Source organism: Squalius cephalus (genome assembly GCF_949319135.1).
Source record: "Squalius cephalus genome assembly, chromosome: 18".
Classification (NCBI taxonomy): domain Eukaryota; kingdom Metazoa; phylum Chordata; class Actinopteri; order Cypriniformes; family Leuciscidae; genus Squalius; species Squalius cephalus.
Window position 1 is genome coordinate 23,570,453 of NC_137139.1, and position 25,797 is coordinate 23,596,249.

A 25,797-nucleotide genomic window follows, 5' to 3' on the forward strand; every position below is an offset into this window, starting at 1 on the left:
TGACATAGACACAGCTCTACTGGTTGAATAGACCAGAAAGACAAGCCTCTTGACTAAGTATGTTCAATTTAAAGTTCACAATGGTAAATCTCTTAAAACCTATTTTACACCCTGCTATTTCTAATAGCTTGCTGTAGTCTTGCTGTAAAATCCTCCACAAAACGGCAATTAATAACCATCACAGTGTTTCTTTGAAGCTGTTGAATTACAAAGCATCTCTATTTTCTTTCTTTAGATCACTTACGCAATACAACTGGAGGGTGATACCAATACACTATAAAAGTATAGTGGTGTGCACAGTCTTAATAGTCTCTGAAGGAGAAGGCAAAAGGTCCCGACACAGTCACCGGAAATGGCGTTTTTTTGTCAAGATGCACCTTCCATTTAGTTTTAATTATCTAGCCAGAGGTCACTGATGTTGTTGGTGTCTAGTTGACACTAATTGGCCTAGGGTGAAGAGAGCTTTCACTATGCGACAGACAGCAAAGGGGTCAGGCGATGAGGTGGGTCGTGGCAAACGGAGACAAGGACGAAAATAACGATGGGGAGCAAAGCGTGCTGATAATATGTGAGGAGACAGTTGCATGAGCTGCCGAGGAAATAGGGCTGTGTACACACAGAGAGTGGAGCTCATTAAAGACAGGCCGATGCGGCGTCTTGGCTGAAGTTGCCTTATTGATTGCTATGGTTTATTTAAGTTAGGACGAGTGGTTGGATTATTTAGAGGATATGAAGGAAGTTTCTTGGAAATGGAGGTATTGATTTTGTCCAAGGAAATCAGGGTACATGAATAGGTGCCAGCAGAGCAGAAAGGAAGAGCTGGGGTTTCTTTTAAAGACATAGAGAGATGGTTCTCAGCTCTGTTTGATTGCAAGTCCTTCCATTCCAAGTATGTCAACAAACATATGTTCAGTAAATTAACCAATTACGTCCATCAAATTTAATTTATTGGAGTGTCTGAATTTAATTTGAAATAAAGGGTCCTTTAGTAATATTATTTTTTATAATAAAATATCTTTGTCTTTTTTTGTTTCAGTAAAACATATATAATTTTTTCCCCCAGTTTATAAATGGCTGGATAACTGCAATGCTGCAATTGAGTAGTGAGCTAAAACTAAAGAGTTTGCTGTTTCTTTGGATAGTGTGAATATGTGTTCTTCTAGTCACGGTTTATTTGTGTGTTTTCATCCATCTTAATGAAAGAGTGTGTGCAGTCCAGCTGAAGTCAGCTATGCTCAGTTCACCACGTACCTCGCAGGCTCACAGACTCATCATTCCTGTGAAGGACTAACTTCTCTTGGCAGTCCTACAGCATATCAACAAACACCTTGATGTTTGCTAAGAACATACATTTTAAGCTTATGGAATACATCGTGTAGTTATTTGGATTCACATAAAATTCTCTGTGTTGGACTTTTCTCTTCTTACTGCTGTTTTTTTTTTTTTTTTTTCAATCATAGGTTTTGTCAGTTGTATCAAAATATATATTTTTTATTAATTCATTACAATGGGTACAAAATATTATATAAAAAAAATTAAAGTACTTTTTTAGAAACACTAGTTTTTTGTGCTAGTGAATGTTATTCTGAATTCAGGTGATTCTGGTACTTCGGTGATGGAAGGACAATATTCGACTCGCAAGAATCAAGAGGGCAGAGACACTCAAAGATGCTTCCTCTTAAATCCAAACACTACAACAAAGAGGATCATCTCATATAGTGCAGGAATCACACTAAAACATAGAGAGGAACATGATTACAAAATGTTTTCAAAGAAAATTAATTAATAAGTCAATTCATATTCACAGTTATGCATTGTCAGTTAATTATTTAGCGACTGACCTACAGAAGCCAAAGATCCACCAGTAGATGGTGCAGGTCCATTGCTCAAACAAGAAGAAGGCCAAAGCCACAGAGCCACTGGCGTGACATCCAATAGCTGCAAAGTGACAGTTAAGTGAAATTCTGTACCAGTATGAGAGCGAAATCATTTACAACTAAAAATGACTAATTGCTAGCATTGCAAATGTCATTTTACCAGTGGCATGATCAAACACGAACATCTCATTGTTTTGAAATGTACTGCATTAGTTTTTGGACTGCTCTAGGATAATAAAAGTAAAGCTATCCATCTCAAGAGGACAAGTAAGCCTGCTTTGCTGAGCCTGTGGTGATGATGTGCTACTGGTAAGGATACACAGAAGAGCTTGATTATTGTTGAACATAGAGACTCCACAGAGGAACCCAACCAGCTCGATGGCAAACAGGCCCAGGGTTACGGATAATGCCACCACAAGCCTGCTCTCCAAAATGAATGATTAGGAAGATCAATGAGCATATTTACTATGCATACAGTACATATTATGAAGTAAATAACATGACAGTCATTCTTTGTTCAGAGATAACTCATATATATATATATTACAGTTCAAAGGTTGGGGAAATTATTTTAAATAAATTAATATGTTTATTCAGCAAGGCTGCATTAAATTGATCAAAGTGACAGTAAAATATGTTTATATTATTACAAAAGAAAAATTTTAAATAAATACTGAATCAGCATATTAGAATGATTTCTGAAGGATCATGAGACTGAAGACTGGAGTAATGATGCTGAAAATTCAGCTTTGCCATCACAGGAGTGAATTTAATTAAAATATATATATATATTATAGCAGAAAACAGCTAAATTGTTTCAATTGTAATAATATTTCACAATATTAGGCTACTGTTTTACTGTATTTTGATCAAATAAATGCAACCTTGGTGATCATAAGAAACGTCTTTCAAAAACTTTTGAACGGTAGTGTAAATGTTTAAGTCTAACTAAAAGACTGAAATTATTGAAAAAAAGAAATGTCTGCATGGCATAATGATTCATTATATCTTTTGAAAAAAGGATTAAAGCAATTAAAAAAAAGGTTAAACTAGATTTTTGTCATCATATTCATTTAATTTGTCATTAGCCCACACACTTTAATGAAGCAATACTATACATAACCGAGACAGTTGTCCTTACCGTGTGTCCTCTAACCTGTACTCTTCATTAGTGTAATCTAGTGGGAGGCAAGCTCTGACACTGTTCTCCTGTGGGATAGTTCAACTCTTAATCACAGGCCTGATTGCAATGATATAGTGTGATCAAATAATGATTAAACACACGAGAAGTTCTTACCCGCGACCAGAATATGATGATGACTATTACAAGGTGCGCGATGAGAGTCAGGAAACGGGCTGGAACCAGACTGCTTAACACCGACATTGAACTAGACACAAGAACACGATATCATGTGAGATTAAACTAAAAATGAACAGGCTTATTCGTCTTGTAAAATTAACGTTAGCGGTTTACAGAAAGCGTGTGACTTCTAACCGCGGATATACGTACCAGTTTCTAAGGTGTTAACACCGGCTACGATAATTCAAGTAAACGGGCGACAAAGTAGAACCTGAATATAACGCTTCTAGGCATCTGCAAAAGCTGTGGACGGTTCTCCTTCGCACAAGCTTCAGGTTGCTACGACAACACTCTTCTTCTTGTTAATTAGCGGCTGGTAAACCAGCTTTTAGGTGCATTACCGCCACCAACTGAACCGGAGTGTGGTACAGCAATGCGGAAGAACTACCCTGACAAAATAATAATAATAATAATAATAAAAAAGAAAAATATATAAATTAAATAATTACTTATTCAATTACTTAATTCTATTCTCATATATGATCTTGTTTCGTTTATATATTGCCAAACCTCATATTTCATCATACATTTTCTTGCCTTTAATGACGTCTAGCTTTTTCCTGCAATTTTAGCAAAACTTAATTTTCATACTCTGAGTCTGTACAATATAATATAATATGTTCAACTGCCTCTTCTACATTACAATGACTGCACAACCCATTATGATGCTTTTTGTTTTTTGTTTTATAGGTTACCATTCAGTCCAGTATGACACATAATCTTGTTATAATCATAAACATTGTTGTGAATTCTCTTCCTATACCCACTTTTTTTTTTTTCAATACTATATGTCTTCCCACATTTCCTTCCATATATTATTTGTAGCGTTTCTAATAATTGCCTTGGTTTCAGATTTGCTGGGTTTTCTCATGAGAACTGTGATTTCAACATTGCATTTTAATTAGTTTTTTGTTTATCCACTATCTCATGTGCAGGAATCCAAAACACTCTTCTTCTATTTGGCGAATATGTACTATGTACTTATGTACTAAAAAAAATAAAAAATAAAAAAAATCTAACAGATTTATGCTGCCACCTATTGGCAGGAGTCGCTCTCTGACTGTGGTTCTCAACGGGGTCCTTGGTAAACTTTCAAAGGGGACAAAAATGTCTTAAAATCATTTAAAATAAATTACATTTAGATACAAAAAAAATATCTAATTTTGAATATGCATAATTTTTTAAGCTTGAGAAAAACCTTGCATATGACATGCACTGCTGAGATCATTTTCACAGCAACATAAAATTCTGGCAAAATAAAACGATTTAAATGTGTCTCCTCAACAAACGTCACTGAACAGGTGGCATTGGAAAATTCTTAAAATTAATTATGATTTGGTAGGCTTTATTTACAGACCTATTTTCTGAAAGGCATAATAAAAACATATTTTTGCAGAAATACAAGATAAAATGCATTCACTGCTATATCTGTTGGGATCCAAAATCAACTTTGACAATGGAGACAATAGAGAGTTACAAAAATGTAGATATATAGGCTAGCTCTAATACAAATGCAAGATTGTTTTAAGAAAATTTTTAGATTATGGTGGCAAATACTTTTGCCATTTGGGCTTCAGGGTATAGAAATGACAATAATAGGCAAACACCTTATTGCCAATTTAATCACTTGCATTATTGTATCTTTTTTGTTGCATCTGTTTTCCTTCTTGGACAGTGCATTTTGGGTACCTGAAGTACAAAGGGAGCCGTGTACACGACCAAAAATTGATTATTATACATACATGTATTTAATTATACTGAATACTGATCATATTTTGGATCGTTCTGTCTAGGAGCAGATCACTGAAGGGGCTGGTCTGTGTGTCTACAGAGGGCTACTATTGGAGCAGAGGAAGCCAACTGAAATATCGCGAGATTTACATCCCCACTCGCTGCTGTAAGATGGAGAAGTTATGTTGAGGCGCAATCGAGGTAAGAGCTTAAATAAGTCTTTGTCTGTTTGGTGGAGACGTCTGTGGCTGACTCTACATGACCGTTAAGAGTAACCGACGGGTTTGCTTGCGATCTGTACGTGTATACTGTCATTAAAATTAGTGTTTTTGATGCAAAGACCGGACACTTTGCTAATATAAACCGCCATTTTTAATTTGCGGTCGGACTAGCATTGTGGTGTTGAATGCTCGCGCGATGTGCGCGCGCATAGATAGACTGAAATCTGTTTACACTCTGTAGGAAGAATCTCTAAAATTAAATATGATACTCGTGCGCGAGTGTAAATGATGTGAAATTGGCGAGTAATGTCATATATGAGTCTATCAGTGGATCACGACGAAAAGAGCATGCGTATGTGATAGCATGTGATAAATGAGATGTACAATTAAATATTTTTGTAGGATTTCTGCATTTCAATCTTCAAGGCCTCAAAATTAGGCTTCAAAACATCGTGTTCTCTGTATATGGATGTTCATACCCATTAATTTGCTGAGTCGTCAAGTCCAGCAACAGTCTTGACACCTAAATTCCTCTGGTATGGCCTTTAGGGGGTTACATTTCGCAATTTTGGGTTTAAGTTATGTGGTCCCATTATAATATACAATTTTCCTTCAGAAGAATTCACTGTTTACATCCCCCAGACATCTGTCTTATATGATCTGCTATTGAGATTACAGCTGATGGATAATATGGATCAGTATAACCAAACTGACCCTGACTGATGTTGTAAAGTGACTCCACCCCCCTAACAGTTACTCCCCGGTTTTGCTTTATTATCATCTAAACTGATGCTGATGACTGGAATGAAGAAATGAAACATGCCTAACTACAGTAAACAGAGTATGGCAGAAAATGATTAAAATCTAATTATAATCATACTATAAGTGTAATGCATTTCTTTTCCAGCTAGTTAAGTTAATCAATATTAGAATCAATAAAATCCATATTTGGGAAATCTATATTTTATGTAATATCTTGACATGGTTCATTATCTTTTAATGTTGTGCATTAACAAAAATATTTCCAGACTGCTTTAATGATTGCAAAATACATAAACTTTTCTTTTTGGCTGATAAATGCATTCCAATTATATCTGAACTTAAACCTTCAATATCTATAGCTCCTAGGTATTATTATTTCAGATAAATGTGCTTTTAACCTGATAAAGTAGACTTCAATATCATACGTGACACGCTACGTTCGCCACAAATGCAGCTACGCACAAGTGCAGCAGTAAAAAGTGAGAAATTGAGCCGTCCACTGGAAGTCAGTGTTATGGTAGGCCCGAGTGGGAATGATTCAGCGAGATATTCTGCGTTTCTCAGCTAACCAACCACACCAGCGCATGCACGAGCATCTCATCCGCCGCCAACACCGCGCGCGCTTCACCGGTCGCAGTTCATCGAGACGAAGCGCTTGCTGAAAATGTCTGACAATATACGCTACGGTACGGCTGTGGAAGCGCGGTGACAGACGCTGTTTTTGTGAGCTGGATATTTGAGGGGAGTGAGCGGGTTTGCCGGAGCAGGCCAGGCTGAGCCGGGCTCTAGATTAGACCAGAGCATGTGTGCAGCCCGGAGGAAAAATATTGACCTGTGTAGCGTAGCTTCGCTCCTGACGGTTTCCGCCACACTCGAGCCTTATATGAAGGGTTTGGCAAATGTTTGGTGGAAAAGATTGGCTATGGTAAAGATTTTAAGAGTGAGTTGAAGATTGCGGGTTTGTGTTGACATGTTGAGGGGAATTATGTGCCGCTTTGAGCTCTGTAGCTCGCGAGCTCGGAATCAAAGATGTCGCTCGAGCGGCTAACGGTCAAATTTCCTTTCAGTTCGCGTCCGGTAATTTTGTTAGCGTTTATTCAAAAACCGGCGATGATCGTGTTTTATCTGCGCCATTAAATAAGAATGACGTGACCACGTTTATCCGCAAAACTTAGCTTGCTGACTGAGGTAGCTTGTTAGCAAGGAAAAACTAGATAGCATGTTAGCTGCCCTTTTCCTCAAATTGGTCTCCGTTTGCTGGCTTGTTTTCGTTAGAAATAGCCTAGTTAGTGAAATAATATGTCGGGTTATTGTTTTATTTCCACAGTGGCTGTGTTACTTTCACTTGTTCTTACAATTTGTTTGTTTACGGTGTTGTACTTTCGTTTATGGGCTCCGGTTAGTAATGTCATTGTAATTTGATGTATTCGGAAACTACTGTAACTGTAAGTTAGCTGCTGTGGTGCTCGCTCCCACGACTACAACACCATTTGGTTCTCTGACAAGAACTAAATTAGTTGTGTTTCTATAGTAATTACATTTACGTTTAAATAGCATAGCTAGGTAACGTTGAAGTTTTGTGTAATGTGTTGGCTTATTTTTCCATGTCAGGTTCCTTGATCACAGGCCAGTGCTTCTCTTTGGCCGGGTTCAAGGTCCTAAATCAGTTTTGTTTCTCAGTAGGAGTGCACAAGTTACTAAAAAACGCTACATTGACAGCCTTTTGTTTCAGGAGCAAATGGAATAGTTGAATTCATTAAGGGCATGTTTGTAAGATGCTAGAGATCGTCTGTGCCCAGAATCTATGCCCTATATCTGAACCAATGTGGGTTGCTTTTCCCTTGGCTTGTTCTCACTTTCTCTCACAAACTCTCTTTTGTTAACTTTCTGCCAGCCCTGATTTAGTTTTTATTCTACAGCTAATTAGTATAGGACTGTTTTTAACCATATAGAATAATTATTTTTGATATATGTAGACGTTTTGTGCCTTTGTTGTGCCTTCGGCAGCAAGATCACAAACATTCATATGTTCGTTCCTAGGAACTGTTTCACTTTCATCTTTCTTTCTTTTACTTTAGGTTTTTGCACATGAAAAATGCCGTTAAGTTGGAATTGCCAAATCATATACCGTGAGTTTGTTTACATTTTCTGAATTTGAAGGGTTATCTGCTTAAACATAATTTGGATGAATGTTTACATTGCTATTTTGGCACTTAATCCTACATTTGGATCTGATTATTTATGAATATGTAATAAAAAATACACCTCATACTTTTCATACTGCACTTAACCCTGAGTTGTTGTCATTATAAACCACTTTTTAACCCCCAGGTAAAGAAACATTTCACACTTACCCGGTTTTGGGGTGTTAACCCCACATTACATTGCTAAACTTGTACAGTGTGAAATGATGCAGTGTTGGAATGTTACAGCTAGAAGCTAGGCAACAGACACCTAGTTGCGTGCCTCATATTCACATGCTTTAGACAGTCACAGAAACACTGCGTGTTGTAGGAACAGTAGTTTGGCGTAAAAAGTTTGACAGAAAATACGTCAATTGGCGTAAAGAAGAGCACATTATTTTTACATTTATAGTCTGAAAAGTCCATTCAGGAAAAACTTGATAGTGTAGTCGGCAATATATAATACAAAGACTTTAGAAATGCAAAGACAGTGTACTCATTTTACTTATTAATGGGAGAAAGTACAACGCACAATATGGCGGAATAGTCTTGCCTTCTATATAAAAAAACAAAACAATCACTGATTGGTAAAGTTACAGCAGCTGCCATTAGAAGCTTCAGATGCTATTGAAACAGTCAGTGTTCTGAGTTATTAGAACACTGCACGTAGTTATTATTCAGCACGTAGGACTGAATATGCGCATTGGCCTGAAAAATAAGCTTTTTTGATGCTATTTGCACATAAGAAAGAACATTTATGAGACAGTTGTTGTCAGATTTCATTCGTAAGCTTAGTGAACAGCTTTGGAGAATTTGATGTTTCCCCATTCAAAGAGATAGATGTACTTGCATGACTGAAACAGCTGCCCATGAGGCATTTCAAAGATGGCCGGGATTGGCCGCAAAGTGAAATAACTTGCCTTAAAGGGACTTTGGTATAATATGAGGATGCACAATGCTAGAGGCTTTATATAGGCTACACAAGTCATGTGCTGCTTTCATCCAATCATGGACACTGACACTGAAGATAAGGATTAAGGACATTATTCCTGGGTTTAGGAATGTACTGTGTGAAACTTCAATTTATGAATACCCAGTATTCATTTTTAACTCTGGGTTAAGGTCAAGTGTGAAACCTGAAGCAAGATAACCCACAATTATCTTAATCCAGGGTTTAGAATGACCCAGGGTTAACTAATTCAAGTGGGAAAAGCCCTATAGTCTTTTTTTTTTCATACTTTGGCAGTGCTATTATTGAATGTCATGCAGTGGCATGTAGATAAGCATTATTCATTTAACAATCAACATTTGATTGAGCTTTTTTTTATTATTCTCCCTCATGATTTGATGTGCTTTTTTGTAGGAACCGAGTGTAGAAATTAGTGACCATGAAGGTTGACAGAAGTAAATTGAAGAAAACCCCCACTGAAGCGGTCAGTATGCAGGATTTCTGTGCATTTGGAGTATTTGAGGTTGTGTGTGCGCATTTCCTCATTGTTGACATGTTCTTGCGTTCCTCCTCCAGCCTGCCGACTGCAGGACTCTCATAGAGAAGCTGAAAGGATGCAGCGATGAACAGCTGTTGCTGGAACTGCAGCAAATCAAGACCTGGAACATTGGCAAGGTATACACTAGCACATGTACCATCATAGTGTTTAATATGCATGTCCAGATCTCTAATGACGACCTGTTTCTCTTCACAGTGTGAGTTGTATCATTGGGTGGACCTGCTGGACCGTTTCGATGGCATCCTCTGTGATGCAGGGCAGACGGTGGAGACCATGGCGTGGTTGTTGGTGTGCGACCGGCCAGAGAATGGGCAGCTAAAAGCCTTATTGCTGGCAGTGCTCAACTTCACCGCGTTGTTAATCGAATACAGTTTTTCAAGACACCTGTACAGCTCTATAGAGGTACCACAACCCCTGACCAACAAAACCTGCTTCTTTTAGCCTTAACTTGTTCATCACAAGTCGATTTTGAGTGTTTTCTTTTTTTCTTTTTGTCTGTAGCACTTGACCACCCTTCTAGCATCATGTGACATGCAGGTGGTTCTGTCTGTGCTGAATCTCCTGTATGTGTTCAGCAAACGTTCCAACTACATCACCAGACTTGGCTCAGACAAGAGGAGCCCACTGCTTGCCCGTCTGCAACATCTGGCCGAGGTATGAAAGCTCTACTTTTAGTCATCATATTTTTTTTTCTCAGTTTTGATTGCTGAAGTCAAGAAGATTTAAATGCAGTGTCAGGAAGCATCTGCAAATCAACGGCCTTTGAAATTTGCAGCGGCAGCATGCAGTGTTTTAAAAACACTTGTCATTTTTAAAAGTTTATTCTTTGAATTGTGTTTGATGCTAGTGTGAATTTTTTTATCCTTTTGAAATGAGTTCATTTGTTTTGTATTGATTCTAACTAAAGCAACATGCTGACCTGGTTCTGTACAGACAGATGCTTTCATGGTTTGTTCAGACATTTGAAAGTTGATGCGTGTTTTCTTTCATCCTACACCTTTTCCTGACTCTTTTATTTCCCCTGTCGTAGAGCTGGGGTGGTAAGGAGAATGGTTTTGGTCTTGCCGAGTGTTGCAGAGATCTGGCGTTGTCGGTATGCTATTGTGCTCTATTACATATTAAAATGTCTTTTTGAAAAGGGGAAAAACCTACGCTTTAGTTTTAGCGATTTGAGTTGTATGTGCACACCATTGATATAAAGTTATGGCTAAGTAATAAGGATAGCCCAGTAACCCAGGGCTAGGGTGAGAACGTTTAGGGCCAGTTGATGAAACCTTTACCAGTGTAGTGTTGTTACTAAATCCTACTTCCACTAACCATGTACATTTTTATACCCTGTAAACTTAACTTACTTAAGCGTTCACACCAAGGAGGATAACGGTAATTGTGTAATGTTCTAAAAATCGTTCTAAACATAAAATAATCCTCACTACAACAATAATGATAATGGCATAGATAAACAATCACTTTTAGAATGATTTTTTTTTTCAAGCTGATTAACTATAAAACATTGACAGCCAATCAGAATCCATCCCGCTCTAAAGTGCTTAATCATTTAAAGTGGCAGACAATATAACTGCAGTGCGCGCTTACAATAAACAGAACGATATAGTCCGCTAATATAGTTAATCAACAAATATAGTTATTGTAATAGTGATCTTTATAGTTATTGGTCTTGGTGTGAACGGGCCTTTAGTCTTGCAATTTCCAAGTGTTTGTTTTTTTCTGAAATATATTTTTCTGTATTTGCTTTATGCAGAAATATCCACCGAGTGCCACCACATTGCACTTTGAGTTTTATGCAGAACCCAGCTCTGAGGTCAAAGTGGAGAAAAAGGTATGCATGGAGTCATGATTCCCTTTATTTTGCCATACTCATTCAACACTGTTTTTTTGTTTCTTTTTTGTTAGGGAAAACAGTTCATTTCTTTTTGTCCTGTTTTGTTTGTAGAACCTTTTAACCTTTGTTTTATCTTTTTCCCCTCTTAACAGTCGAGCAGTAATACGCTACACTACATTCATATTGAACAACTTGATAAGGTGAGTTCCCATAGTTGTTTTCATTTGCCATCCTTATGGAACAGTTAATGGAAGTGCATAGACCTTTAATAGCTATTGATTGCACTTGAATTTAATTTCTGCTTTTCCCCGGTGCGCCCTCAGATTTCCGAGAGCCCCTCAGAGATCATGGAGTCTCTGACGGCTATGTACAACATCCCTAAAGACAAACAAATATTGCTTTTCACACACATTCGCCTGGCTCACGGCTTCTCCAACCACAAGAGAAGACTGCAGGCCGTGCAAGCCAGGCTGCATGCCATCTCTATACTCGGTAAGTGACCTCTCTGGTACCGACCAAAATAAGTACAGGTATTTATATTCATGAAACGGCACTAAGTTTCTTGCTTTCTGTCTGGTGAGGTTGATCATATGTAAGAGTTGTTTTTTTTTGTGCAGTGTACTCCAACGCCCTCCAGGAGTCAGCCAATAGCATACTCTACAATGGGCTTATAGAGGAGCTAGTGGATGTACTTCAGATCACAGACAAACAGCTGGTGGTGGGTAGCAATTATTAATATTCACTATACGGTATAAATACTTGTTGCAGTGTTTAGAGTGATTGCCAAGAATTTAATTTTATTGATGAACCCTCAAAAAAGTTATTGTTGCAGGACATTAAGGCCGCCTCTTTGCGCACGTTGACATCCATAGTCCACCTGGAGCGCACCCCCAAACTCTCCAACATTATCGACTGCACAGGAACAGCCTCCTACCATGGATTTCTGCCTGTGCTTGTCCGCAACTGCATACAGGCCATGATCGGTGAGGAGATTTTAGCTGATTTCTTTACTTGAGCTTTTTCTTGGGTTTTTGGTTTGGTGACTTACTGCTCTTATTTTTGCTGGGGGTTTCAGACCCGCTGATGGAGCCATACCCCCACCAATTTGCCACAGCCCTCTTCTCCTTCCTCTACCACCTGGCTAGTTATGATGCAGGCGGAGAGGCCTTAGTATCTTGTGGTATGATGGAGGCGTTGCTAAAGGTTGGTGCTTTGCTGCTTCCTCTCCAGCTTCCTCAATTTTGTAGCATTTAATAAGGTGTTATGTGAGGGTGTATTGTGATCCATGCCACTTCTGCATCAGGTGATCAAGTTCCTTGGGGACGAGCAGGACCAGATTACCTTTGTGACGCGGGCAGTGAGAGTTGTGGATCTCATCACCAATCTGGACATGGCTGCTTTTCAGTCTCATGGCGGCCTTTCAATCTTTATCTCCAGACTGGAGGTATTGAAAGCCGCCCTTGTTCCTGCGTAAAATATTCGGCTTTTTGCCCTCTGCCCTTTTGTTGACGGTATGTGACCCCATTGTTTCTCTGTGCAGCATGAGGTTGACCTCTCCAGGAAAGAGTGCCCTTTTGTAATCAAACCAAAGATCCAGAGGCCCAGCACAGCTACTGAGACCGAGGACATGGACACAGATATGGACAGTTAGTACCGTCACTGTTTACTACATGTGGCAGTGGCACTATATTTAGTTTATCCTCATTCAAATCTGTGTATAGTATGCACAAACTCTCTTATCTCCACACTGGGGTTTTGTAATGACAAATTTTCATGGTGTAATATATTCACCCTTGAAGAAATAAAATATTTCACTTTTTCTCACTATAATGTCATTTTAAACGTGTATGACAGATTTTCTTCTGTAGCACCCAGAATACATTACCTGATATCCAAGCTTTTTTTCTCCATACAATAAAAGTACATAGTAATCACAGGCTGTCTAGCTCCAAAAGGATAGTCACAATATGACAAATGCACCATATTATAAGTCTAAGGCCAAATGATAGATGTAGGGGTTTAGAATGATGACACAGTTTTCTTCTTTTGTGTGAAATACTCCTAGAATATTTGAAGAGTTTATATATGTTATATTTCATTTTTCCAAAGTCAGTAAAAATGCTTTTGTCAATGTAGTGTCAGAGGTTGCCATGGAGAGCAGTCCTGGCCCATCCACTTCTTCTGGTTCCAGAGCAGAGACAGATTCGCGAACACCGAGCAATGCAGCCAGCACCCCCAGAGCAGGTACAACATGTACATTAATTTGCAAGTCAATAGGTTTCCTTCATAGTGGTACTAGTTAAACAATGGAAATTTGATTATGCATTTTTTTCTTTCCTAACAGGAGTGCAATGCATCCCTCAGAGGGCCGCTCTGTTGAAATCTATGTTAAACTTCTTGAAAAAAGCCATTCAGGACCCTGCATTCTCTGACGGCATTCGTCATGGTATAAAACTCATTGGTTTTATTATTTTATTTAATGATGCTATTGTTTTTACATTGTGGTTAAGTGTTTTAATTTGCCAAAAGTGATGTTCACTGCCTTTGTACTCTCTTTATAGTAATGGATGGGTCCCTCCCTACCTCTCTGAAACACATCATCAGTAATGCAGAGTATTATGGACCCTCACTGTTTCTTCTGGGTAAGCACATGGAGCTTGGTCTGTTGAAATATTAGCCAAACTCTTTCTGCACAACTTTGTGCGGATCTGGCTTCAAGGTCTGCTCTGCATACAGGAGTAGAAAGTTACAAGAGCAGTATGGTTAAAAGAATACTCTCAGCCCTTTGAATATTGTGAAATTAATTAGTTTGAATATTGTATATTTATTTGCCTGCCTTATATGTCACTTTCTCACTCTATTTCTCTCATTCTCTGTTTCAGCAACGGAGGTCGTGACAGTGTTTGTGTTCCAGGAGCCCTCTCTTCTGTCATCTCTGCAGGACAATGGTCTCACTGATGTCATGCTACATGCACTGCTCATCAAAGACGTGAGTCTGCCATAACATAAACTTCTATTTTTTTTACTTTTTATCTTATGCCCACATATTTTGTCCATTCAAAACTCCTGTTGTCTGTTTCAAGGTCTCTGACCACCCCAAATTCAGTCATGCTAGACACTCCATATCCCTTTTCCTCCTAAATCCCTCTATATTTCTCCATTTGCTGTATTCCTCCTTGCATATTCCAGCAGCTCATCACACACCTTTTAGACCTTTTATTTGTTTGTAAAGGTCCCTGCCACCAGAGAAGTGCTGGGTTCCCTGCCTAACGTCTTCAGTGCCCTGTGCCTGAATGCCCGTGGTCTGCACTCATTTGTGCAATGCCAGCCCTTTGAGCGGCTCTTCAAGGTGCTGCTCTCACCAGACTACCTGCCTGCCATGCGCCGCAGACGCAGCTCTGATCCACTAGGTGAGTGTCCCCTATAGGTGTACCTGTTTCTCTGCATAGTCAGTGACTTGTGATTGGAGATAATGGGAATGTGTTTCTAACAGTCTGTGTAATTTTATGAAACAGGTGACACCGCCTCTAACTTGGGCAGTGCTGTCGACGAGCTAATGCGGCACCAGCCCACACTTAAAACGGACGCTACAACAGCCATCATCAAGGTAAAGCAGCTTTTGCAACATTTTGACACATTGCCTTTAGAAATGCCCTTTTATTGCAATGTAATTTGCATATTTAAACTCACATTCATTCTGAGACCTGGAAGTTTGATTACTGTCTTGACCTTTAACAGTTGCTAGAGGAGATCTGCAACTTGGGCCGATCGCCAGAGTACATCTGCCAGAAACCCTCCATACAGAAAGCAGACGGGACCGTCACTGTGCCTCCAGCTCGATCAAACCATGCTGCAGAGGAGGCATCCAGTGAGGATGAGGAGGAGGAAGAGGCTCTACATACCTTTAGCCAACAGCAGGGGGAGCCAGAAAGCAACAGGCAGTTAGTGCATCAAAATAGCTTCTAGTATATAGGGCAGACGAGGAAATTTTGTATTCCTTGTGTTAAATGCCATATGTGAGAAATCAATGTTGATAAATGGGCTGTTTTTAACAAATGAATGTTATTTACAGAGTGGTGGGAACAGAAGAGCGAATCCCCATTCCTCTTATGGATTACATCCTGAATGTGGTACGTGCTGATTTAGACACTTTTTATCTCATTTTATTTAATCTTTTATCTCATTAATATTCTTCAGACTATATTCTGATTCAGTCTTATCACATAAGCTCAGTTCATTGGCTGTTTATCAAAACTCAAGTCTGTTTTTAGACAATAGAACTTAAAACTGGAACTAAAATATGTGCTTGTTTGCTTTTAGATGAAATTTGTCGAGTCCATTCTGAGTAACAACACAACAGATGACCACTGTCAGGAATTTGTCAACCAGAAAGGACTTCTACCATTGGTGTCAATCCTTGGGCTGCCCAACCTGCCCATTGACTTCCCCACCTCTGCTGCGTGCCAAGCTGTGGCAGGAGTCTGCAAATCTATACTAGTAAGTGACACCTACCTAAAGGATATCCAGCAGTTTTCCCCGGTTTCAGGAATTTTACTATAGATGCAGTGATATTTACTCTTTAATTTGATTCTTTTAACCCTTCGCTTTGTCTCACTGTGTCTTAGACTTTGTCCCATGAGCCGAAAGTTCTCCAGGAGGGTCTGTGTCAGTTGGACAGCATTCTGTCTGCTCTGGAGCCTCTTCACCGGCCCATCGAGGTTCCTGGTGGCTCTGTTCTGCTCAGAGAACTGGCCAACGCAGGCCATGTCACAGATGCCACATTGTCGGCACGTGCCACCCCACTGCTGCATGCCCTAACAGCGGCACATGCGTACATCCTCATGTTCGTTCATACCTGCAGAGTCGGACAGGTATGCATATAGGCAGCTGTTTGTAAACTTTTTCAATAATTAATTTAAGTTGATAATCAATTAATCTGTTGATTTATTTCTTTGTTTTCAGAGTGAGATCCGTGCTATTTCAGTGAATCAGTGGGGATCTCAACTGGGTCTTAGTGTTCTGAACAAACTGAGTCAGCTCTACTGCTCTCTGGTGTGGGAGAGCACTGTGCTGCTGTCTCTCTGTACACCAAACAGGTTAGTACTGCTCTCATCTCGCCCATGGTGAACACATGGTGGACCTTTTATTAATCCACTCCAAAGGCATTTTTAAATCCACTTGATAGTGTTGGGCGATATGTTCCATTTTCATATCGTCGTATTGTCAGCCTGTGAGATCGGCGATACATGATATTATCGTGAGGGGGCATTACTTATTTGATTATTAACTTGCTTATTTACTCATTAATTTGCTTGTTTTATTACTTCGTTTTATGTATGAGAATCTTTTTCTATTTTGCTAGCAAAGGTGGAGTGTTTATTAATAGGCTAAATCAGGTTATTTCCCAATATAGTGATGTAAAAAAAGATCCTAATCATTTTTGTATCTGAGTATTTCAACAAGTCAGCGGGAAATTTACGGACACACATTATCCTCTCATGCCGTCACAGATGCAGCATTTTGACTGTACTTCTGCATGAGATGAGAACACGTTTTAATAATTTCTTGGGTCAAGAAAAAGCCAGAGTTTGCGATATATGTCCTCCTACCAGTGCTCTCTCTGCCTGGATGCACTTCACATATGCACACTTCAATAAGCCCAAAGAATGCGGGTTAATCTGTTTTAAATGCCGGGAGAAATCAGAGTAAGGGGCAAAAATCTAGCTGAGTCGATCGGTTTATACTTAAACTTATGACTTGACTCTGATTTAGGAAAATGGGTTAATGCGTTTACATGAACACATGCATTGTCAGTTTGGTTCAAATAGTGTCAAAAGCAAGTGATCATAGGTTTAGTTTTATAAAACAATACTGTTAAAATACATAATATACATAATAAAAACAATCATCTTATGTACACTGTTTTATACCAAATGCCTGCAGAGGGTGCCAATGGCCTGGTGTTGTTACACTTTATAGCAGATCAAATCCTTGATTAATATTGGCCAAATGACATTTAATTAATGTTCACTCAATCTTTAATATTTGGCCACTTCTTTACGATAGAAATGCTACAGCCAGTGCAATTTCTTTGCGTAGGTTTATAAATGATTTACCTTACACATCTGAATGAAATGGCGCACATTGTCTTCCTAGATGAATGTTAAAAGCAACCCAAACCCATCTCATATGCAGAAATGGAGTTTGAGACATGCTCTAGTTCATGTGGAGCAGCATTTACTGTGAATGGAGCTGCTCTGAGACGCACATAACCTACACGCATTCAATAATAATTATAGCTCATATATAATAATCCTATTTATATATGTGAATTCACAATAGCACTTTGCTATAGTATGGTTTTTAAATGCTTTTACGTTGTGCAGCCTTAGAAAACGGTCTAATAATTAGTGGTCGACCGATACTGGTTTTTTTTTTTTTTTTTTTTTTTTTTTTATAGCCTATTGTTTGCCTTTGTTACTATTAATATAAAAGCAAATGCTATACTTATTAGATTGAACTATTAAACAAAGTAAATGTGTGCGAATAACATACTAGATATGGCTGTTCAACAGAGACCGTAAACTAATGAAGACGGAGAATGTGAGCGATGTGAGCTCATGTGCTGCCGTTCTCAGCGCCGCCAGTCAAAATAAAAGTCCTGCTTCTAACACATCAGCCAATCAGAAAAACTTATTGGCTAATGCCGATATTTAAAAAATGGCAGGTATCGGAGGTCCACTACTAATAGTGCGGTTCATGGATTCTCGTCTGTGGATTGCGCCACTTTCGGTATTTTGCAGATTACTCAACACGTGTAAATTGCAATCAAGGATTTTTTTAAATCGAGCACTCAAATTTAATCGAGCAATGGTGACAGCCCTAGTATAGAATTAGGCCATATCGAAGAAGGTGGTTGTCTGCTAGCTGAAACAGAATGTTGTTGTTGTTTTTTGCAGTTTGCCTCCTGGATGTGAGTTTGGTCAGGCTGACATGCAGAAACTTGTGCCTAAGGAGGATAAACCCTCCAGCAGCACGGCAGCTGCAGGCCGGAGAACTGGTAAAATACTGCAATTCTGCATATAAAGTCTTTATAAAGCTCACTACCTTTCTCAGCCTCCTTTTTTGGTATGATTTTATATGTAAACAAATGTTGGGGTTATTTTAGCCACCAGTTTCACTATTTTATTTCCTTCTTTCTTTCTTTTTGCATCTTAGTTTCTTTTATTTGCATTTCATGCGTTTCTTTTGCTGGTTTGCATTTGCTTTTTTTTTTTCTAAAGCCATTCTCTCTCCACCAGCTGAGACTGAGACCCTGTCTGTGGGGGTGGATCCCTCTGCTCAGGGTTTGCTGGAAGGAATGGGCCTGGATGGAGACTCTCTAGCTCCCATGGAGACGGATGAGCCCACAGCCACTGACCCAAAGACCAAGTCCAAACTCACCCCTGCCATGGCAACACGTATCAAACAAATTAAGCCTCTGCTCTCAGGTCAGCTGTCTTAGCAACTACTTACTGCCTACTCCTAAGTAAAATGAGAAATCTTGAATAATACCCTGCCTTGTTTTTGACTTATATATTTCTTTATCTCCCCAGCCTCCTCTCGTTTGGGCAGGGCTCTGGCTGAGCTGTTTGGACTGCTGGTGAAGCTTTGTGTGGGCTCACCTGTCCGTCAGCGACGCTCTCACCATACCACCAGCACAGGCACGGCCCCAACACCAGCAGCTCGGGCCACAGCGTCATCTCTTACTAAACTCCTCACCAAGGGCTTGAGCTGGCAGCCTCCTCCTTACACGCCCACACCACGTTTCAGGTAAACACCTGCAACTTTTTAACAAAGTTTACTCTATAATTCTGTTCTGAACATAGTATTTATATCTTCAATGATAGTTTAGTAAAAGGAGCTGCTGTTAGTCCAGTGTAAACACTTGTGCCTGAGCCTTGTCTTTCCTGGTGTGTATAAAACTAATATTTATTAATGTGCTTCTCTGCCCTAATCAGGCTGACTTTCTTTATCTGCTCTGTGGGCTTTACCTCACCCATGCTGTTTGATGAGAGGAAATATCCATACCATCTGATGCTGCAGAAGTTCTTCTGTTCTGGTGGCCATGATGCTTTGTTTGAGTGAGTAGAAAAGTTTTATTTATTTTCTTTTTGCTGTTTACTAGCTCATAGGCTGAGGTCCTCACGGTCATGGAAATTCTAAATCTTAGACCTGGGTGATTTGATCTTTGATCTGATATGGTCTTTAGTGAATGGGTTGTTGACATTAACTACTTTTAAGTTAATTACCAAAACATTTTAACAGTATTTATATTATTTTATAATTAATTATACATGCTGTAATTAACATGCTGTAATTTATAATTAATTATACAGTTTTTATAATTTCATATTCTGAGACTATATGGAATATTTGTAAACTTAAAATACATTTTAATACTGCATTTAGTATATCATTCATCAGCTATCAAAATATATATTTTCTAGTTTTTTTCAGCTATGAAATTAATCTAACTTATCCCCAAAAAACAATTCAAAATATGAGTTTAGGGTGGTGTAGAGAGAGTTTGTAACAAAAGCTGTTCAAAAGCATACTAAAATAACTTGCTGTTCATCAGCATTTCCTACAGACTGCATTCGTCTTTATGGAATCCAAAATTTCGGCTATGTCCTCTAATTGACATGATTTTGTGCGGCAGTAGTGCCCACGCTCTGTCGTGTCCTTTTTTTGTTTTATGACTGGTGGCAACCAGCTTTGAAGTGCAATACCTCCACCTACTATGTTGGAGTTAGGTAGATTACTGGTGCTAGTAATCTAGTGATATCATATGTGTAGAATTATCATGATATTTATCTATTTAATTTAGGCATCACAGTTATTGGTGTACTGGTGTATTGCCATACCCCTAATAACAGTATTATATCAACTGAATTTAAAAATCCTTCTTCAGTAATTATGCTGTATTGGCTTTTAGTATTATAATTATTTCGACAAGTAAGTAAAAATGCTTCATGTTCATCAGGACATTTAATTGGGCCCTGTCCATGGGTGGTAAAGTACCTGTGTCAGAGGGCTTGGAACACTCTGAGCTGCCTGATGGGACAGGAGAGTTCCTAGATGCCTGGTTGATGCTTGTAGAGAAGATGGTGAACCCCAGCACAGTTCTGGACTCCCCTCACTCTCTGCCCGCTAAAGTGCCTGGAGCAACACTCAATGCCCCACAGTTCAGCGCCTTGCGCTTTCTCATCGTCACCCAGAAGGTAGGAATGGCATTATTGTCAGTGTAAATTATATAATACATTTGCTTTGTCATAATGAATCAATTGTAATTTTTCATCTATTGTTGTAGGCTGCATTCAGCTGTATTCGTAACCTATGGAACCGTAAGCCCTTGAAGGTCTACGGTGGACGCATGGCTGAGTCCATGCTGGCCATTCTGTGCCACATCCTACGAGGGGAACCTATCATCCAGGAGCGGCTCTCCAAAGAAAGGGAGGGTACGGTTCGACCTGAGGAGGAGAGCACCTCTACAAGTGCTGGGGGAACAAGTGGCCCTACAGCAGCAGGGGGAGTAGTTGGAGAAGGAGTGCCTGGAAGTGCCAATGGAAGCTCTACTGCAGGCTCTACAGAGGAGGGGAGCAACTCAACAACTCGCAGAGAGCCACAGGTCAACCAAGCTCAGCTCACTCAGGTAACGTCACTTCCTGTTGTAGGTCCCTATGAAATCTTTAAATTTTTTTCCCAAATTCATCCAAGTGTTGGCAAATTCAGTGACATTCTGCTGTATACAGTAAATTCCGTTTTTATGAGTGCATTCCGTGATCTGCGTTTTCCTGTATCACAGAAATCATAGGGTCCTATTGTTGTTAGTTGATAATGAGGTTTTTGTGCTGTAATTAGAAATCTGTAATACCTGAATAAAGCTATTTGCTAGTGCTAACCAGCCAAATCTGTTCTTCACAGCTAATGGACATGGGCTTCTCCAGAGAGCATGCAATGGAGTCTCTGCTGAACACCAGCACTATGGAACAGGCCACCGAGTACCTGCTCACTCACCCTCCACCACTGCTCAGCGCAGCTGTCAGAGTAAGACCCTAACACAGACAAAACCCTCTCTCTTTCTCTCATACACACACACACACGCACACACAGACAGGATGCACACACGAAGTATAAGCTAGTGTAGTCACTGTGAGCTTTGTTTCTGTAGGAGTTCACCATGTCTGAAGAAGACCAGATGATGCGGGCCATTGCCATGTCTCTAGGTCAAGAAGTTAGCATGGAGCAGCGCTCAGACTCACCTGAGGTGGGCACCCACACACTCATTATTACATCACTTAAATAGGAATTAATGAGTAGTGCAGCATAGGTCATTTCACCTGCCTACTTCACATCTTCTTCAGCAAGCATTCTCTGCCTTTGAACAGACACACGATTCACACCCTGTTACTTTTTGTCCGTAGGAAGCAGCTCGCCGGCGTGAGGAGGATGAGAGGAGAGCAAGGGAGCGGGTTGAAGAGGAAGAAGCACGCTGTCTGGAGCGCTTTCTGGAAGCTGAACCTCTAGACACCACTGAGCTACATTCCTTCACAGACTCAATGCTCCCTGGCTGCTTCCACCTGCTCGACGAGCTGCCAGACACAGTGTACCGCCTCTGTGATCTGCTCATGACTGCTGTTAAAAGGAATGGCCCTGAATACAGAGACCTCATCCTCAGACAGGTGGTCAATCAGGTCAGTATGCTCGTATATGCTCACAGCATACTATTGTTATAGGAATTTGTACAGTGTACAATTTTCACAGATTAATGTTGCTCTTTTCATCTGTTTAATTTGCTGTACAAAGCAAATTTGCAATATTTGCTGGAAATTAAATAGTTATTAGATATTCAGTCTAGTAAAAAGGCATGATTAACAAGTAAAAGCTATAATGCTGCACCTAACGTTTTCTGGGTAGGCTGCATACTCTGTTACAAGTTATAACCATGGTGCTTTAGACCCTATCCTCAGCCATATTTTTGTGTATATTTACAAAGGTGTGGGAGGCCGCTGACGTGTTGATAAAGGCTGCTGTGCCGCTAACCACCAGCGACACCAAGACTGTGTCTGAGTGGACGAGACAGATGGCGACTCTCCCCCAGGCCTCCAACCTGGCCACCCGCATCCTGCTGCTCACTCTGCTTTTCGAGGTACACGGTCTGCTGCACACATCATCACTGTTTATTTTTACACTGTCCTCAAAAAAGTACTGGAGGATTTGCATTGAGAAGTACATGCACCCACATGCACTGCTCTGATGGAAGTGCGTCTTGCTCTGTTCCACAGGAGCTGAAACTCTCATGTGCTCGGGTGGTCGAGAACAGTGGTGTCTTGACTGTGCTGATTAAGCTTCTGGAGGTGGTGCAGCCCTGTCTGCAAGCTGCCAAAGAGCAGAAGGACATTCAAACACCCAAGTGAGTCGCTGTCCTTCCCCTGTCTGCATGAATGATCAGTTTATGCTCAGACATCAGCATTCCTAGAAATCTATGCTGACCCAAGCATGTTAGAAACTGAGTAGCAGAATAAGGGGAATAATCATATGTTTGAGGCCTTATTCAATACTTTACTAGTTTTTTATGTCATTTGGTTTTTAAAATATTTTCCATGTCCTTCTTAACATAAGCCTTTGTTTTTATCTCTAGATGGATCACCCCTGTTCTTCTGCTTATTGACTTCTATGAGAAAATGGCTGTTTCATCCAAACGAAGAGCTCAGATGAATAAGGTTGGTGCCAAATGAAGTATAAAGGACGTAAGTTATAATCATAAACGGTGAATATAGCAACAGTGAACATAGAAGTGTTATTAATTTTTATTCTTAATCATTTTAGTACCTGCAGCCCAATGGGAATAACTGGCGTTGGTTTGACGACCGTTCAGGTCGCTGGTGCAGCTACAGTGCAAGTAACAACAGCACCATCGACTCTGCCTGGAGGGCAGGAGAGACCAGCGTCCGCTTCACTGCTGGCCGCAGGAGATACACTGTCCAGTTCAACACTATGGTGCAGGTAACGGCTACGACCTGTACATGGAAATTTGATAGTTGTTTGCCATTGCCCATACAGCATGAGTAAAAAAATGTTACTCCAATATATATTGAATATATTCATATATTATTCAGGTAAATGAGGAGACTGGAAACAGACGACCAGTTATGTTGACGGTACAGCGGGTGCCACGGATTCCCAAGACCACAAAATCTGGAAGCGTTACTGATACAGAGAGAGAAGAGAGTGAACAGAGAGCAAAGACTGAGGAGACACAGACTGATACAGGTGGAGAATTAGCAAACTTGTTCATTAAAAGTGATGCATTTTGTAGTTTTTTGATTTTGACTTAGGATTAAATAATTATGTTTAATTTTATTTTAGAATATAGAATAATTAGAATTCATTAGTATTTGGGATTTGTGTGTGTAAATATGTATATATGTGTGTGTATATAATTAATTTACAATTTTCCTTATGGCTTTTTCAGATTCCAGCTCAGTGGCTGTGGAAATGGCGCCTCCTAAAGAAGAGCCGGAGCAGAAGGATTCAAGCACGGCAGCTCCCTCCGTCCTTCAGGACCCCTCTGGTTCCAGTGCTATTGTTGTACAGGGGCTGACAGAGGACATGATCACCATTTTGATCCGTGCCTGTGTCAGTATGATCAGTGTTCCTGTGGACCCGGACACTTTGCACGCCACCTTGCGGCTCTGTTTGCGTCTCACACGTACACACCATTACGCCATGATGTTTGCAGAGCTCAAGAGCACCCGCATGATCCTGAACCTCACACAGAGCTCAGGTTTCAACGGCTTCACCCCACTGGTCACTCTGCTCTTCCGCCACATCATAGAGGACCCAGCCACACTGCGGCACACTATGGAGAAGGTGCATATTCACCTGAAAGCTACATTTATCTTTTTTTTAGGTGTATTGTCTGAAATAGTTTATCCTTATCTTACTGTTACTTGCTCACCGTCTTTTCTCAGGTGGTACGGTCTGCCGTCACCAGTGGTGCAGGAAGCACTACTTCAGGTGTGGTGTCAGGTAGTCTTGGCTCCAGGGAGATCAACTACATCCTGCGTGTCCTCGGGCCAGCGGCCTGCCGCAACCCGGAGTGCTTTACGGAAACTGCCAAGAGTTGCATCCGAATTGCTCTTCCTGCCCCAAGAGGTGCTGGCACTGGTATGGTGAAAAATCTCACAGAGATCCTCCCTAAAAGTCATATATCAGCATTTATTGTTGTTCTTAAGTCAATTGCCTGATCTCAGTCTCTCTCCATTAATCAGCCTCAGATGATGAGTTTGAGAACTTTAGAATTAAGGGTCCAAATGCTGTCCAGCTAGTGAAGACCACACCTCTCAAGCTGTCCCCACTGCCCTCCATACCAGAGACGATTAAAGAGGTCATCTATGACATGCTGAATGCCCTAGCAGCATATCACGCTCCAGAAGAGGGTAAGAAATATCATCAGACAGAAAAATTAGAGCATGCTTATATTTAGTTCATCGTCCAGATCTACCAAGCTGTCATCTCTCATCAACATCCACTTCTCTTAATGCTCGGGGTCCACTTGGGTTTGTTTGTGTAGCAGAGAGAGGAGAGGAGCGAGCAGCCACAGTACCAGGGAGTCAAGACCTTTGTCAGATCCTGCAGGATGTCGGTGATGATGTCTACCAGCAGTACAGACTCACCAGACAAGGCAGTGATTTCGACTCACAGTCTGCCTTCCACATCAATGTAAGAGTCAACATGGTTTTCTATACATTGTGTAAGGTCTGTCAGATTTTTGTGTATTGCATCAGTTATCATAGAATTCCATAATTACCATCACTATGGTAACATACTAGTAACCTTCCAGAACACCCTAGACATGCTGTAGAAACCTTTTTAAAAGTCTTTTGTAGTTGTGACCAATATGAATTTTTTGATGGCCGACGCCGATATACAGCTATGATAGCAGGGTGTTTAATTTAACAATAGAAATAACACAAGCATAACAATTACTGCAATTATATTCAACATAACATTTATTAAAATAATTGGGAATAAATTATTTGAAAATGTATCAACTTTACAAAACAATCTGCAAAATAAACTGATTTATACTTTTAATACCAGCAACTTGATTCTGTAATCAAAAATGAAGAATTTGTTTAAAACATGGACAAATAGGAAGTAAACATTGTAATCAACTGTGCACTTGGTAATCTGGTAAGTCTTTGCGCACTTGGTCACAGACAGACCGCCATGCACAGAGTACATGTTTTTTTTTATTTTTTATACAG

The 25,797-nt window shown here is 40.0% G+C and overlaps 2 protein-coding genes across 12 annotated transcripts in view; one reads left to right on the forward strand and one right to left on the reverse strand.

Moving 5' to 3' along the window:
• Window positions 1–1,451: 1,451 nt before the first annotated feature.
• Window positions 1,452–3,535, reverse strand: tmem107l (transmembrane protein 107 like). 3 transcript variants are annotated; one of them, XM_079850104.1, is made up of 6 exons: window positions 3,388–3,535; window positions 3,175–3,265; window positions 3,019–3,086; window positions 2,197–2,297; window positions 1,842–1,938; window positions 1,452–1,732 (listed from the first exon to the last, which is right to left on the reverse strand). In XM_079850104.1, exons 2-6 carry the CDS (start codon window positions 3,259–3,261, stop codon window positions 1,663–1,665), a joined length of 423 nt encoding a protein of 140 aa, XP_079706230.1. In that variant the 5' UTR covers window positions 3,262–3,265; window positions 3,388–3,535; the 3' UTR covers window positions 1,452–1,662. The 3 variants fall into 3 exon arrangements, with proteins under 3 accessions (XP_079706230.1, XP_079706231.1, XP_079706232.1); XM_079850105.1 differs by having other exon boundaries at window positions 1,476–1,732; window positions 3,481–3,535; XM_079850106.1 differs by having other exon boundaries at window positions 1,652–1,732; window positions 1,846–1,938.
• A 1,559-nt stretch (window positions 3,536–5,094) lies between these two features.
• Window positions 5,095–25,797, forward strand: part of huwe1 (HECT, UBA and WWE domain containing E3 ubiquitin protein ligase 1) — a 50,425-nt gene continuing 29,722 nt past the window's right edge. For 4 of the 9 annotated variants that reach the window (XM_079850351.1, XM_079850359.1, XM_079850357.1 and 1 more), the window contains exons 1-44: window positions 5,095–5,169; window positions 8,030–8,080; window positions 9,498–9,567; window positions 9,660–9,758; window positions 9,838–10,044; window positions 10,144–10,296; window positions 10,673–10,735; window positions 11,402–11,479; window positions 11,635–11,682; window positions 11,806–11,974; window positions 12,100–12,200; window positions 12,303–12,465; window positions 12,558–12,685; window positions 12,786–12,926; window positions 13,023–13,128; window positions 13,619–13,726; window positions 13,827–13,928; window positions 14,044–14,124; window positions 14,365–14,471; window positions 14,694–14,892; window positions 14,998–15,089; window positions 15,221–15,423; window positions 15,555–15,612; window positions 15,803–15,979; window positions 16,108–16,353; window positions 16,445–16,578; window positions 18,442–18,542; window positions 18,784–18,972; window positions 19,078–19,294; window positions 19,483–19,605; window positions 20,508–20,745; window positions 20,835–21,176; window positions 21,449–21,571; window positions 21,696–21,791; window positions 21,949–22,218; window positions 22,521–22,673; window positions 22,810–22,937; window positions 23,166–23,247; window positions 23,354–23,530; window positions 23,644–23,797; window positions 24,000–24,397; window positions 24,499–24,694; window positions 24,799–24,966; window positions 25,101–25,249. In XM_079850351.1, coding sequence (XP_079706477.1) covers window positions 9,523–9,567; window positions 9,660–9,758; window positions 9,838–10,044; window positions 10,144–10,296; window positions 10,673–10,735; window positions 11,402–11,479; window positions 11,635–11,682; window positions 11,806–11,974; window positions 12,100–12,200; window positions 12,303–12,465; window positions 12,558–12,685; window positions 12,786–12,926; window positions 13,023–13,128; window positions 13,619–13,726; window positions 13,827–13,928; window positions 14,044–14,124; window positions 14,365–14,471; window positions 14,694–14,892; window positions 14,998–15,089; window positions 15,221–15,423; window positions 15,555–15,612; window positions 15,803–15,979; window positions 16,108–16,353; window positions 16,445–16,578; window positions 18,442–18,542; window positions 18,784–18,972; window positions 19,078–19,294; window positions 19,483–19,605; window positions 20,508–20,745; window positions 20,835–21,176; window positions 21,449–21,571; window positions 21,696–21,791; window positions 21,949–22,218; window positions 22,521–22,673; window positions 22,810–22,937; window positions 23,166–23,247; window positions 23,354–23,530; window positions 23,644–23,797; window positions 24,000–24,397; window positions 24,499–24,694; window positions 24,799–24,966; window positions 25,101–25,249 — 6,312 coding nt within the window. In that variant the 5' untranslated portion in view covers window positions 5,095–5,169; window positions 8,030–8,080; window positions 9,498–9,522. Of the gene's footprint in view, window positions 5,170–6,488; window positions 6,638–8,029; window positions 8,081–9,497; window positions 9,568–9,659; window positions 9,759–9,837; window positions 10,045–10,143; window positions 10,297–10,672; window positions 10,736–11,401; window positions 11,480–11,634; window positions 11,683–11,805; window positions 11,975–12,099; window positions 12,201–12,302; window positions 12,466–12,557; window positions 12,686–12,785; window positions 12,927–13,022; window positions 13,129–13,618; window positions 13,727–13,826; window positions 13,929–14,043; window positions 14,125–14,364; window positions 14,472–14,693; window positions 14,893–14,997; window positions 15,090–15,220; window positions 15,424–15,554; window positions 15,613–15,802; window positions 15,980–16,107; window positions 16,354–16,444; window positions 16,579–18,441; window positions 18,543–18,783; window positions 18,973–19,077; window positions 19,295–19,482; window positions 19,606–20,507; window positions 20,746–20,834; window positions 21,177–21,448; window positions 21,572–21,695; window positions 21,792–21,948; window positions 22,219–22,520; window positions 22,674–22,809; window positions 22,938–23,165; window positions 23,248–23,353; window positions 23,531–23,643; window positions 23,798–23,999; window positions 24,398–24,498; window positions 24,695–24,798; window positions 24,967–25,100; window positions 25,250–25,797 lie in introns of those variants that run through there. The other 5 variants (XM_079850353.1, XM_079850355.1, XM_079850354.1 and 2 more) reach the window with 5 other exon arrangements.

What these genes read in the sequence shown, in the direction of transcription:
- tmem107l (XM_079850104.1), bottom strand. Translation starts at nt 3,261, where the DNA reads ATGTCGGTGTTAAGCAGTCTGGTTCCAGCCCGTTTCCTGACTCTCATC. An exon ending in TCATCATATTCTGGTCGCGG is followed by an intron (nt 3,087 to 3,174) that starts GTAAGAACTTCT and finishes ACTATCCCACAG; the next exon opens with GAGAACAGTGTCAGAGCTTG. An exon ending in TGGATCTTTGGCTTCTGTAG is followed by an intron (nt 1,733 to 1,841) that starts GTCAGTCGCTAA and finishes TCTATGTTTTAG; the next exon opens with TGTGATTCCTGCACTATATG.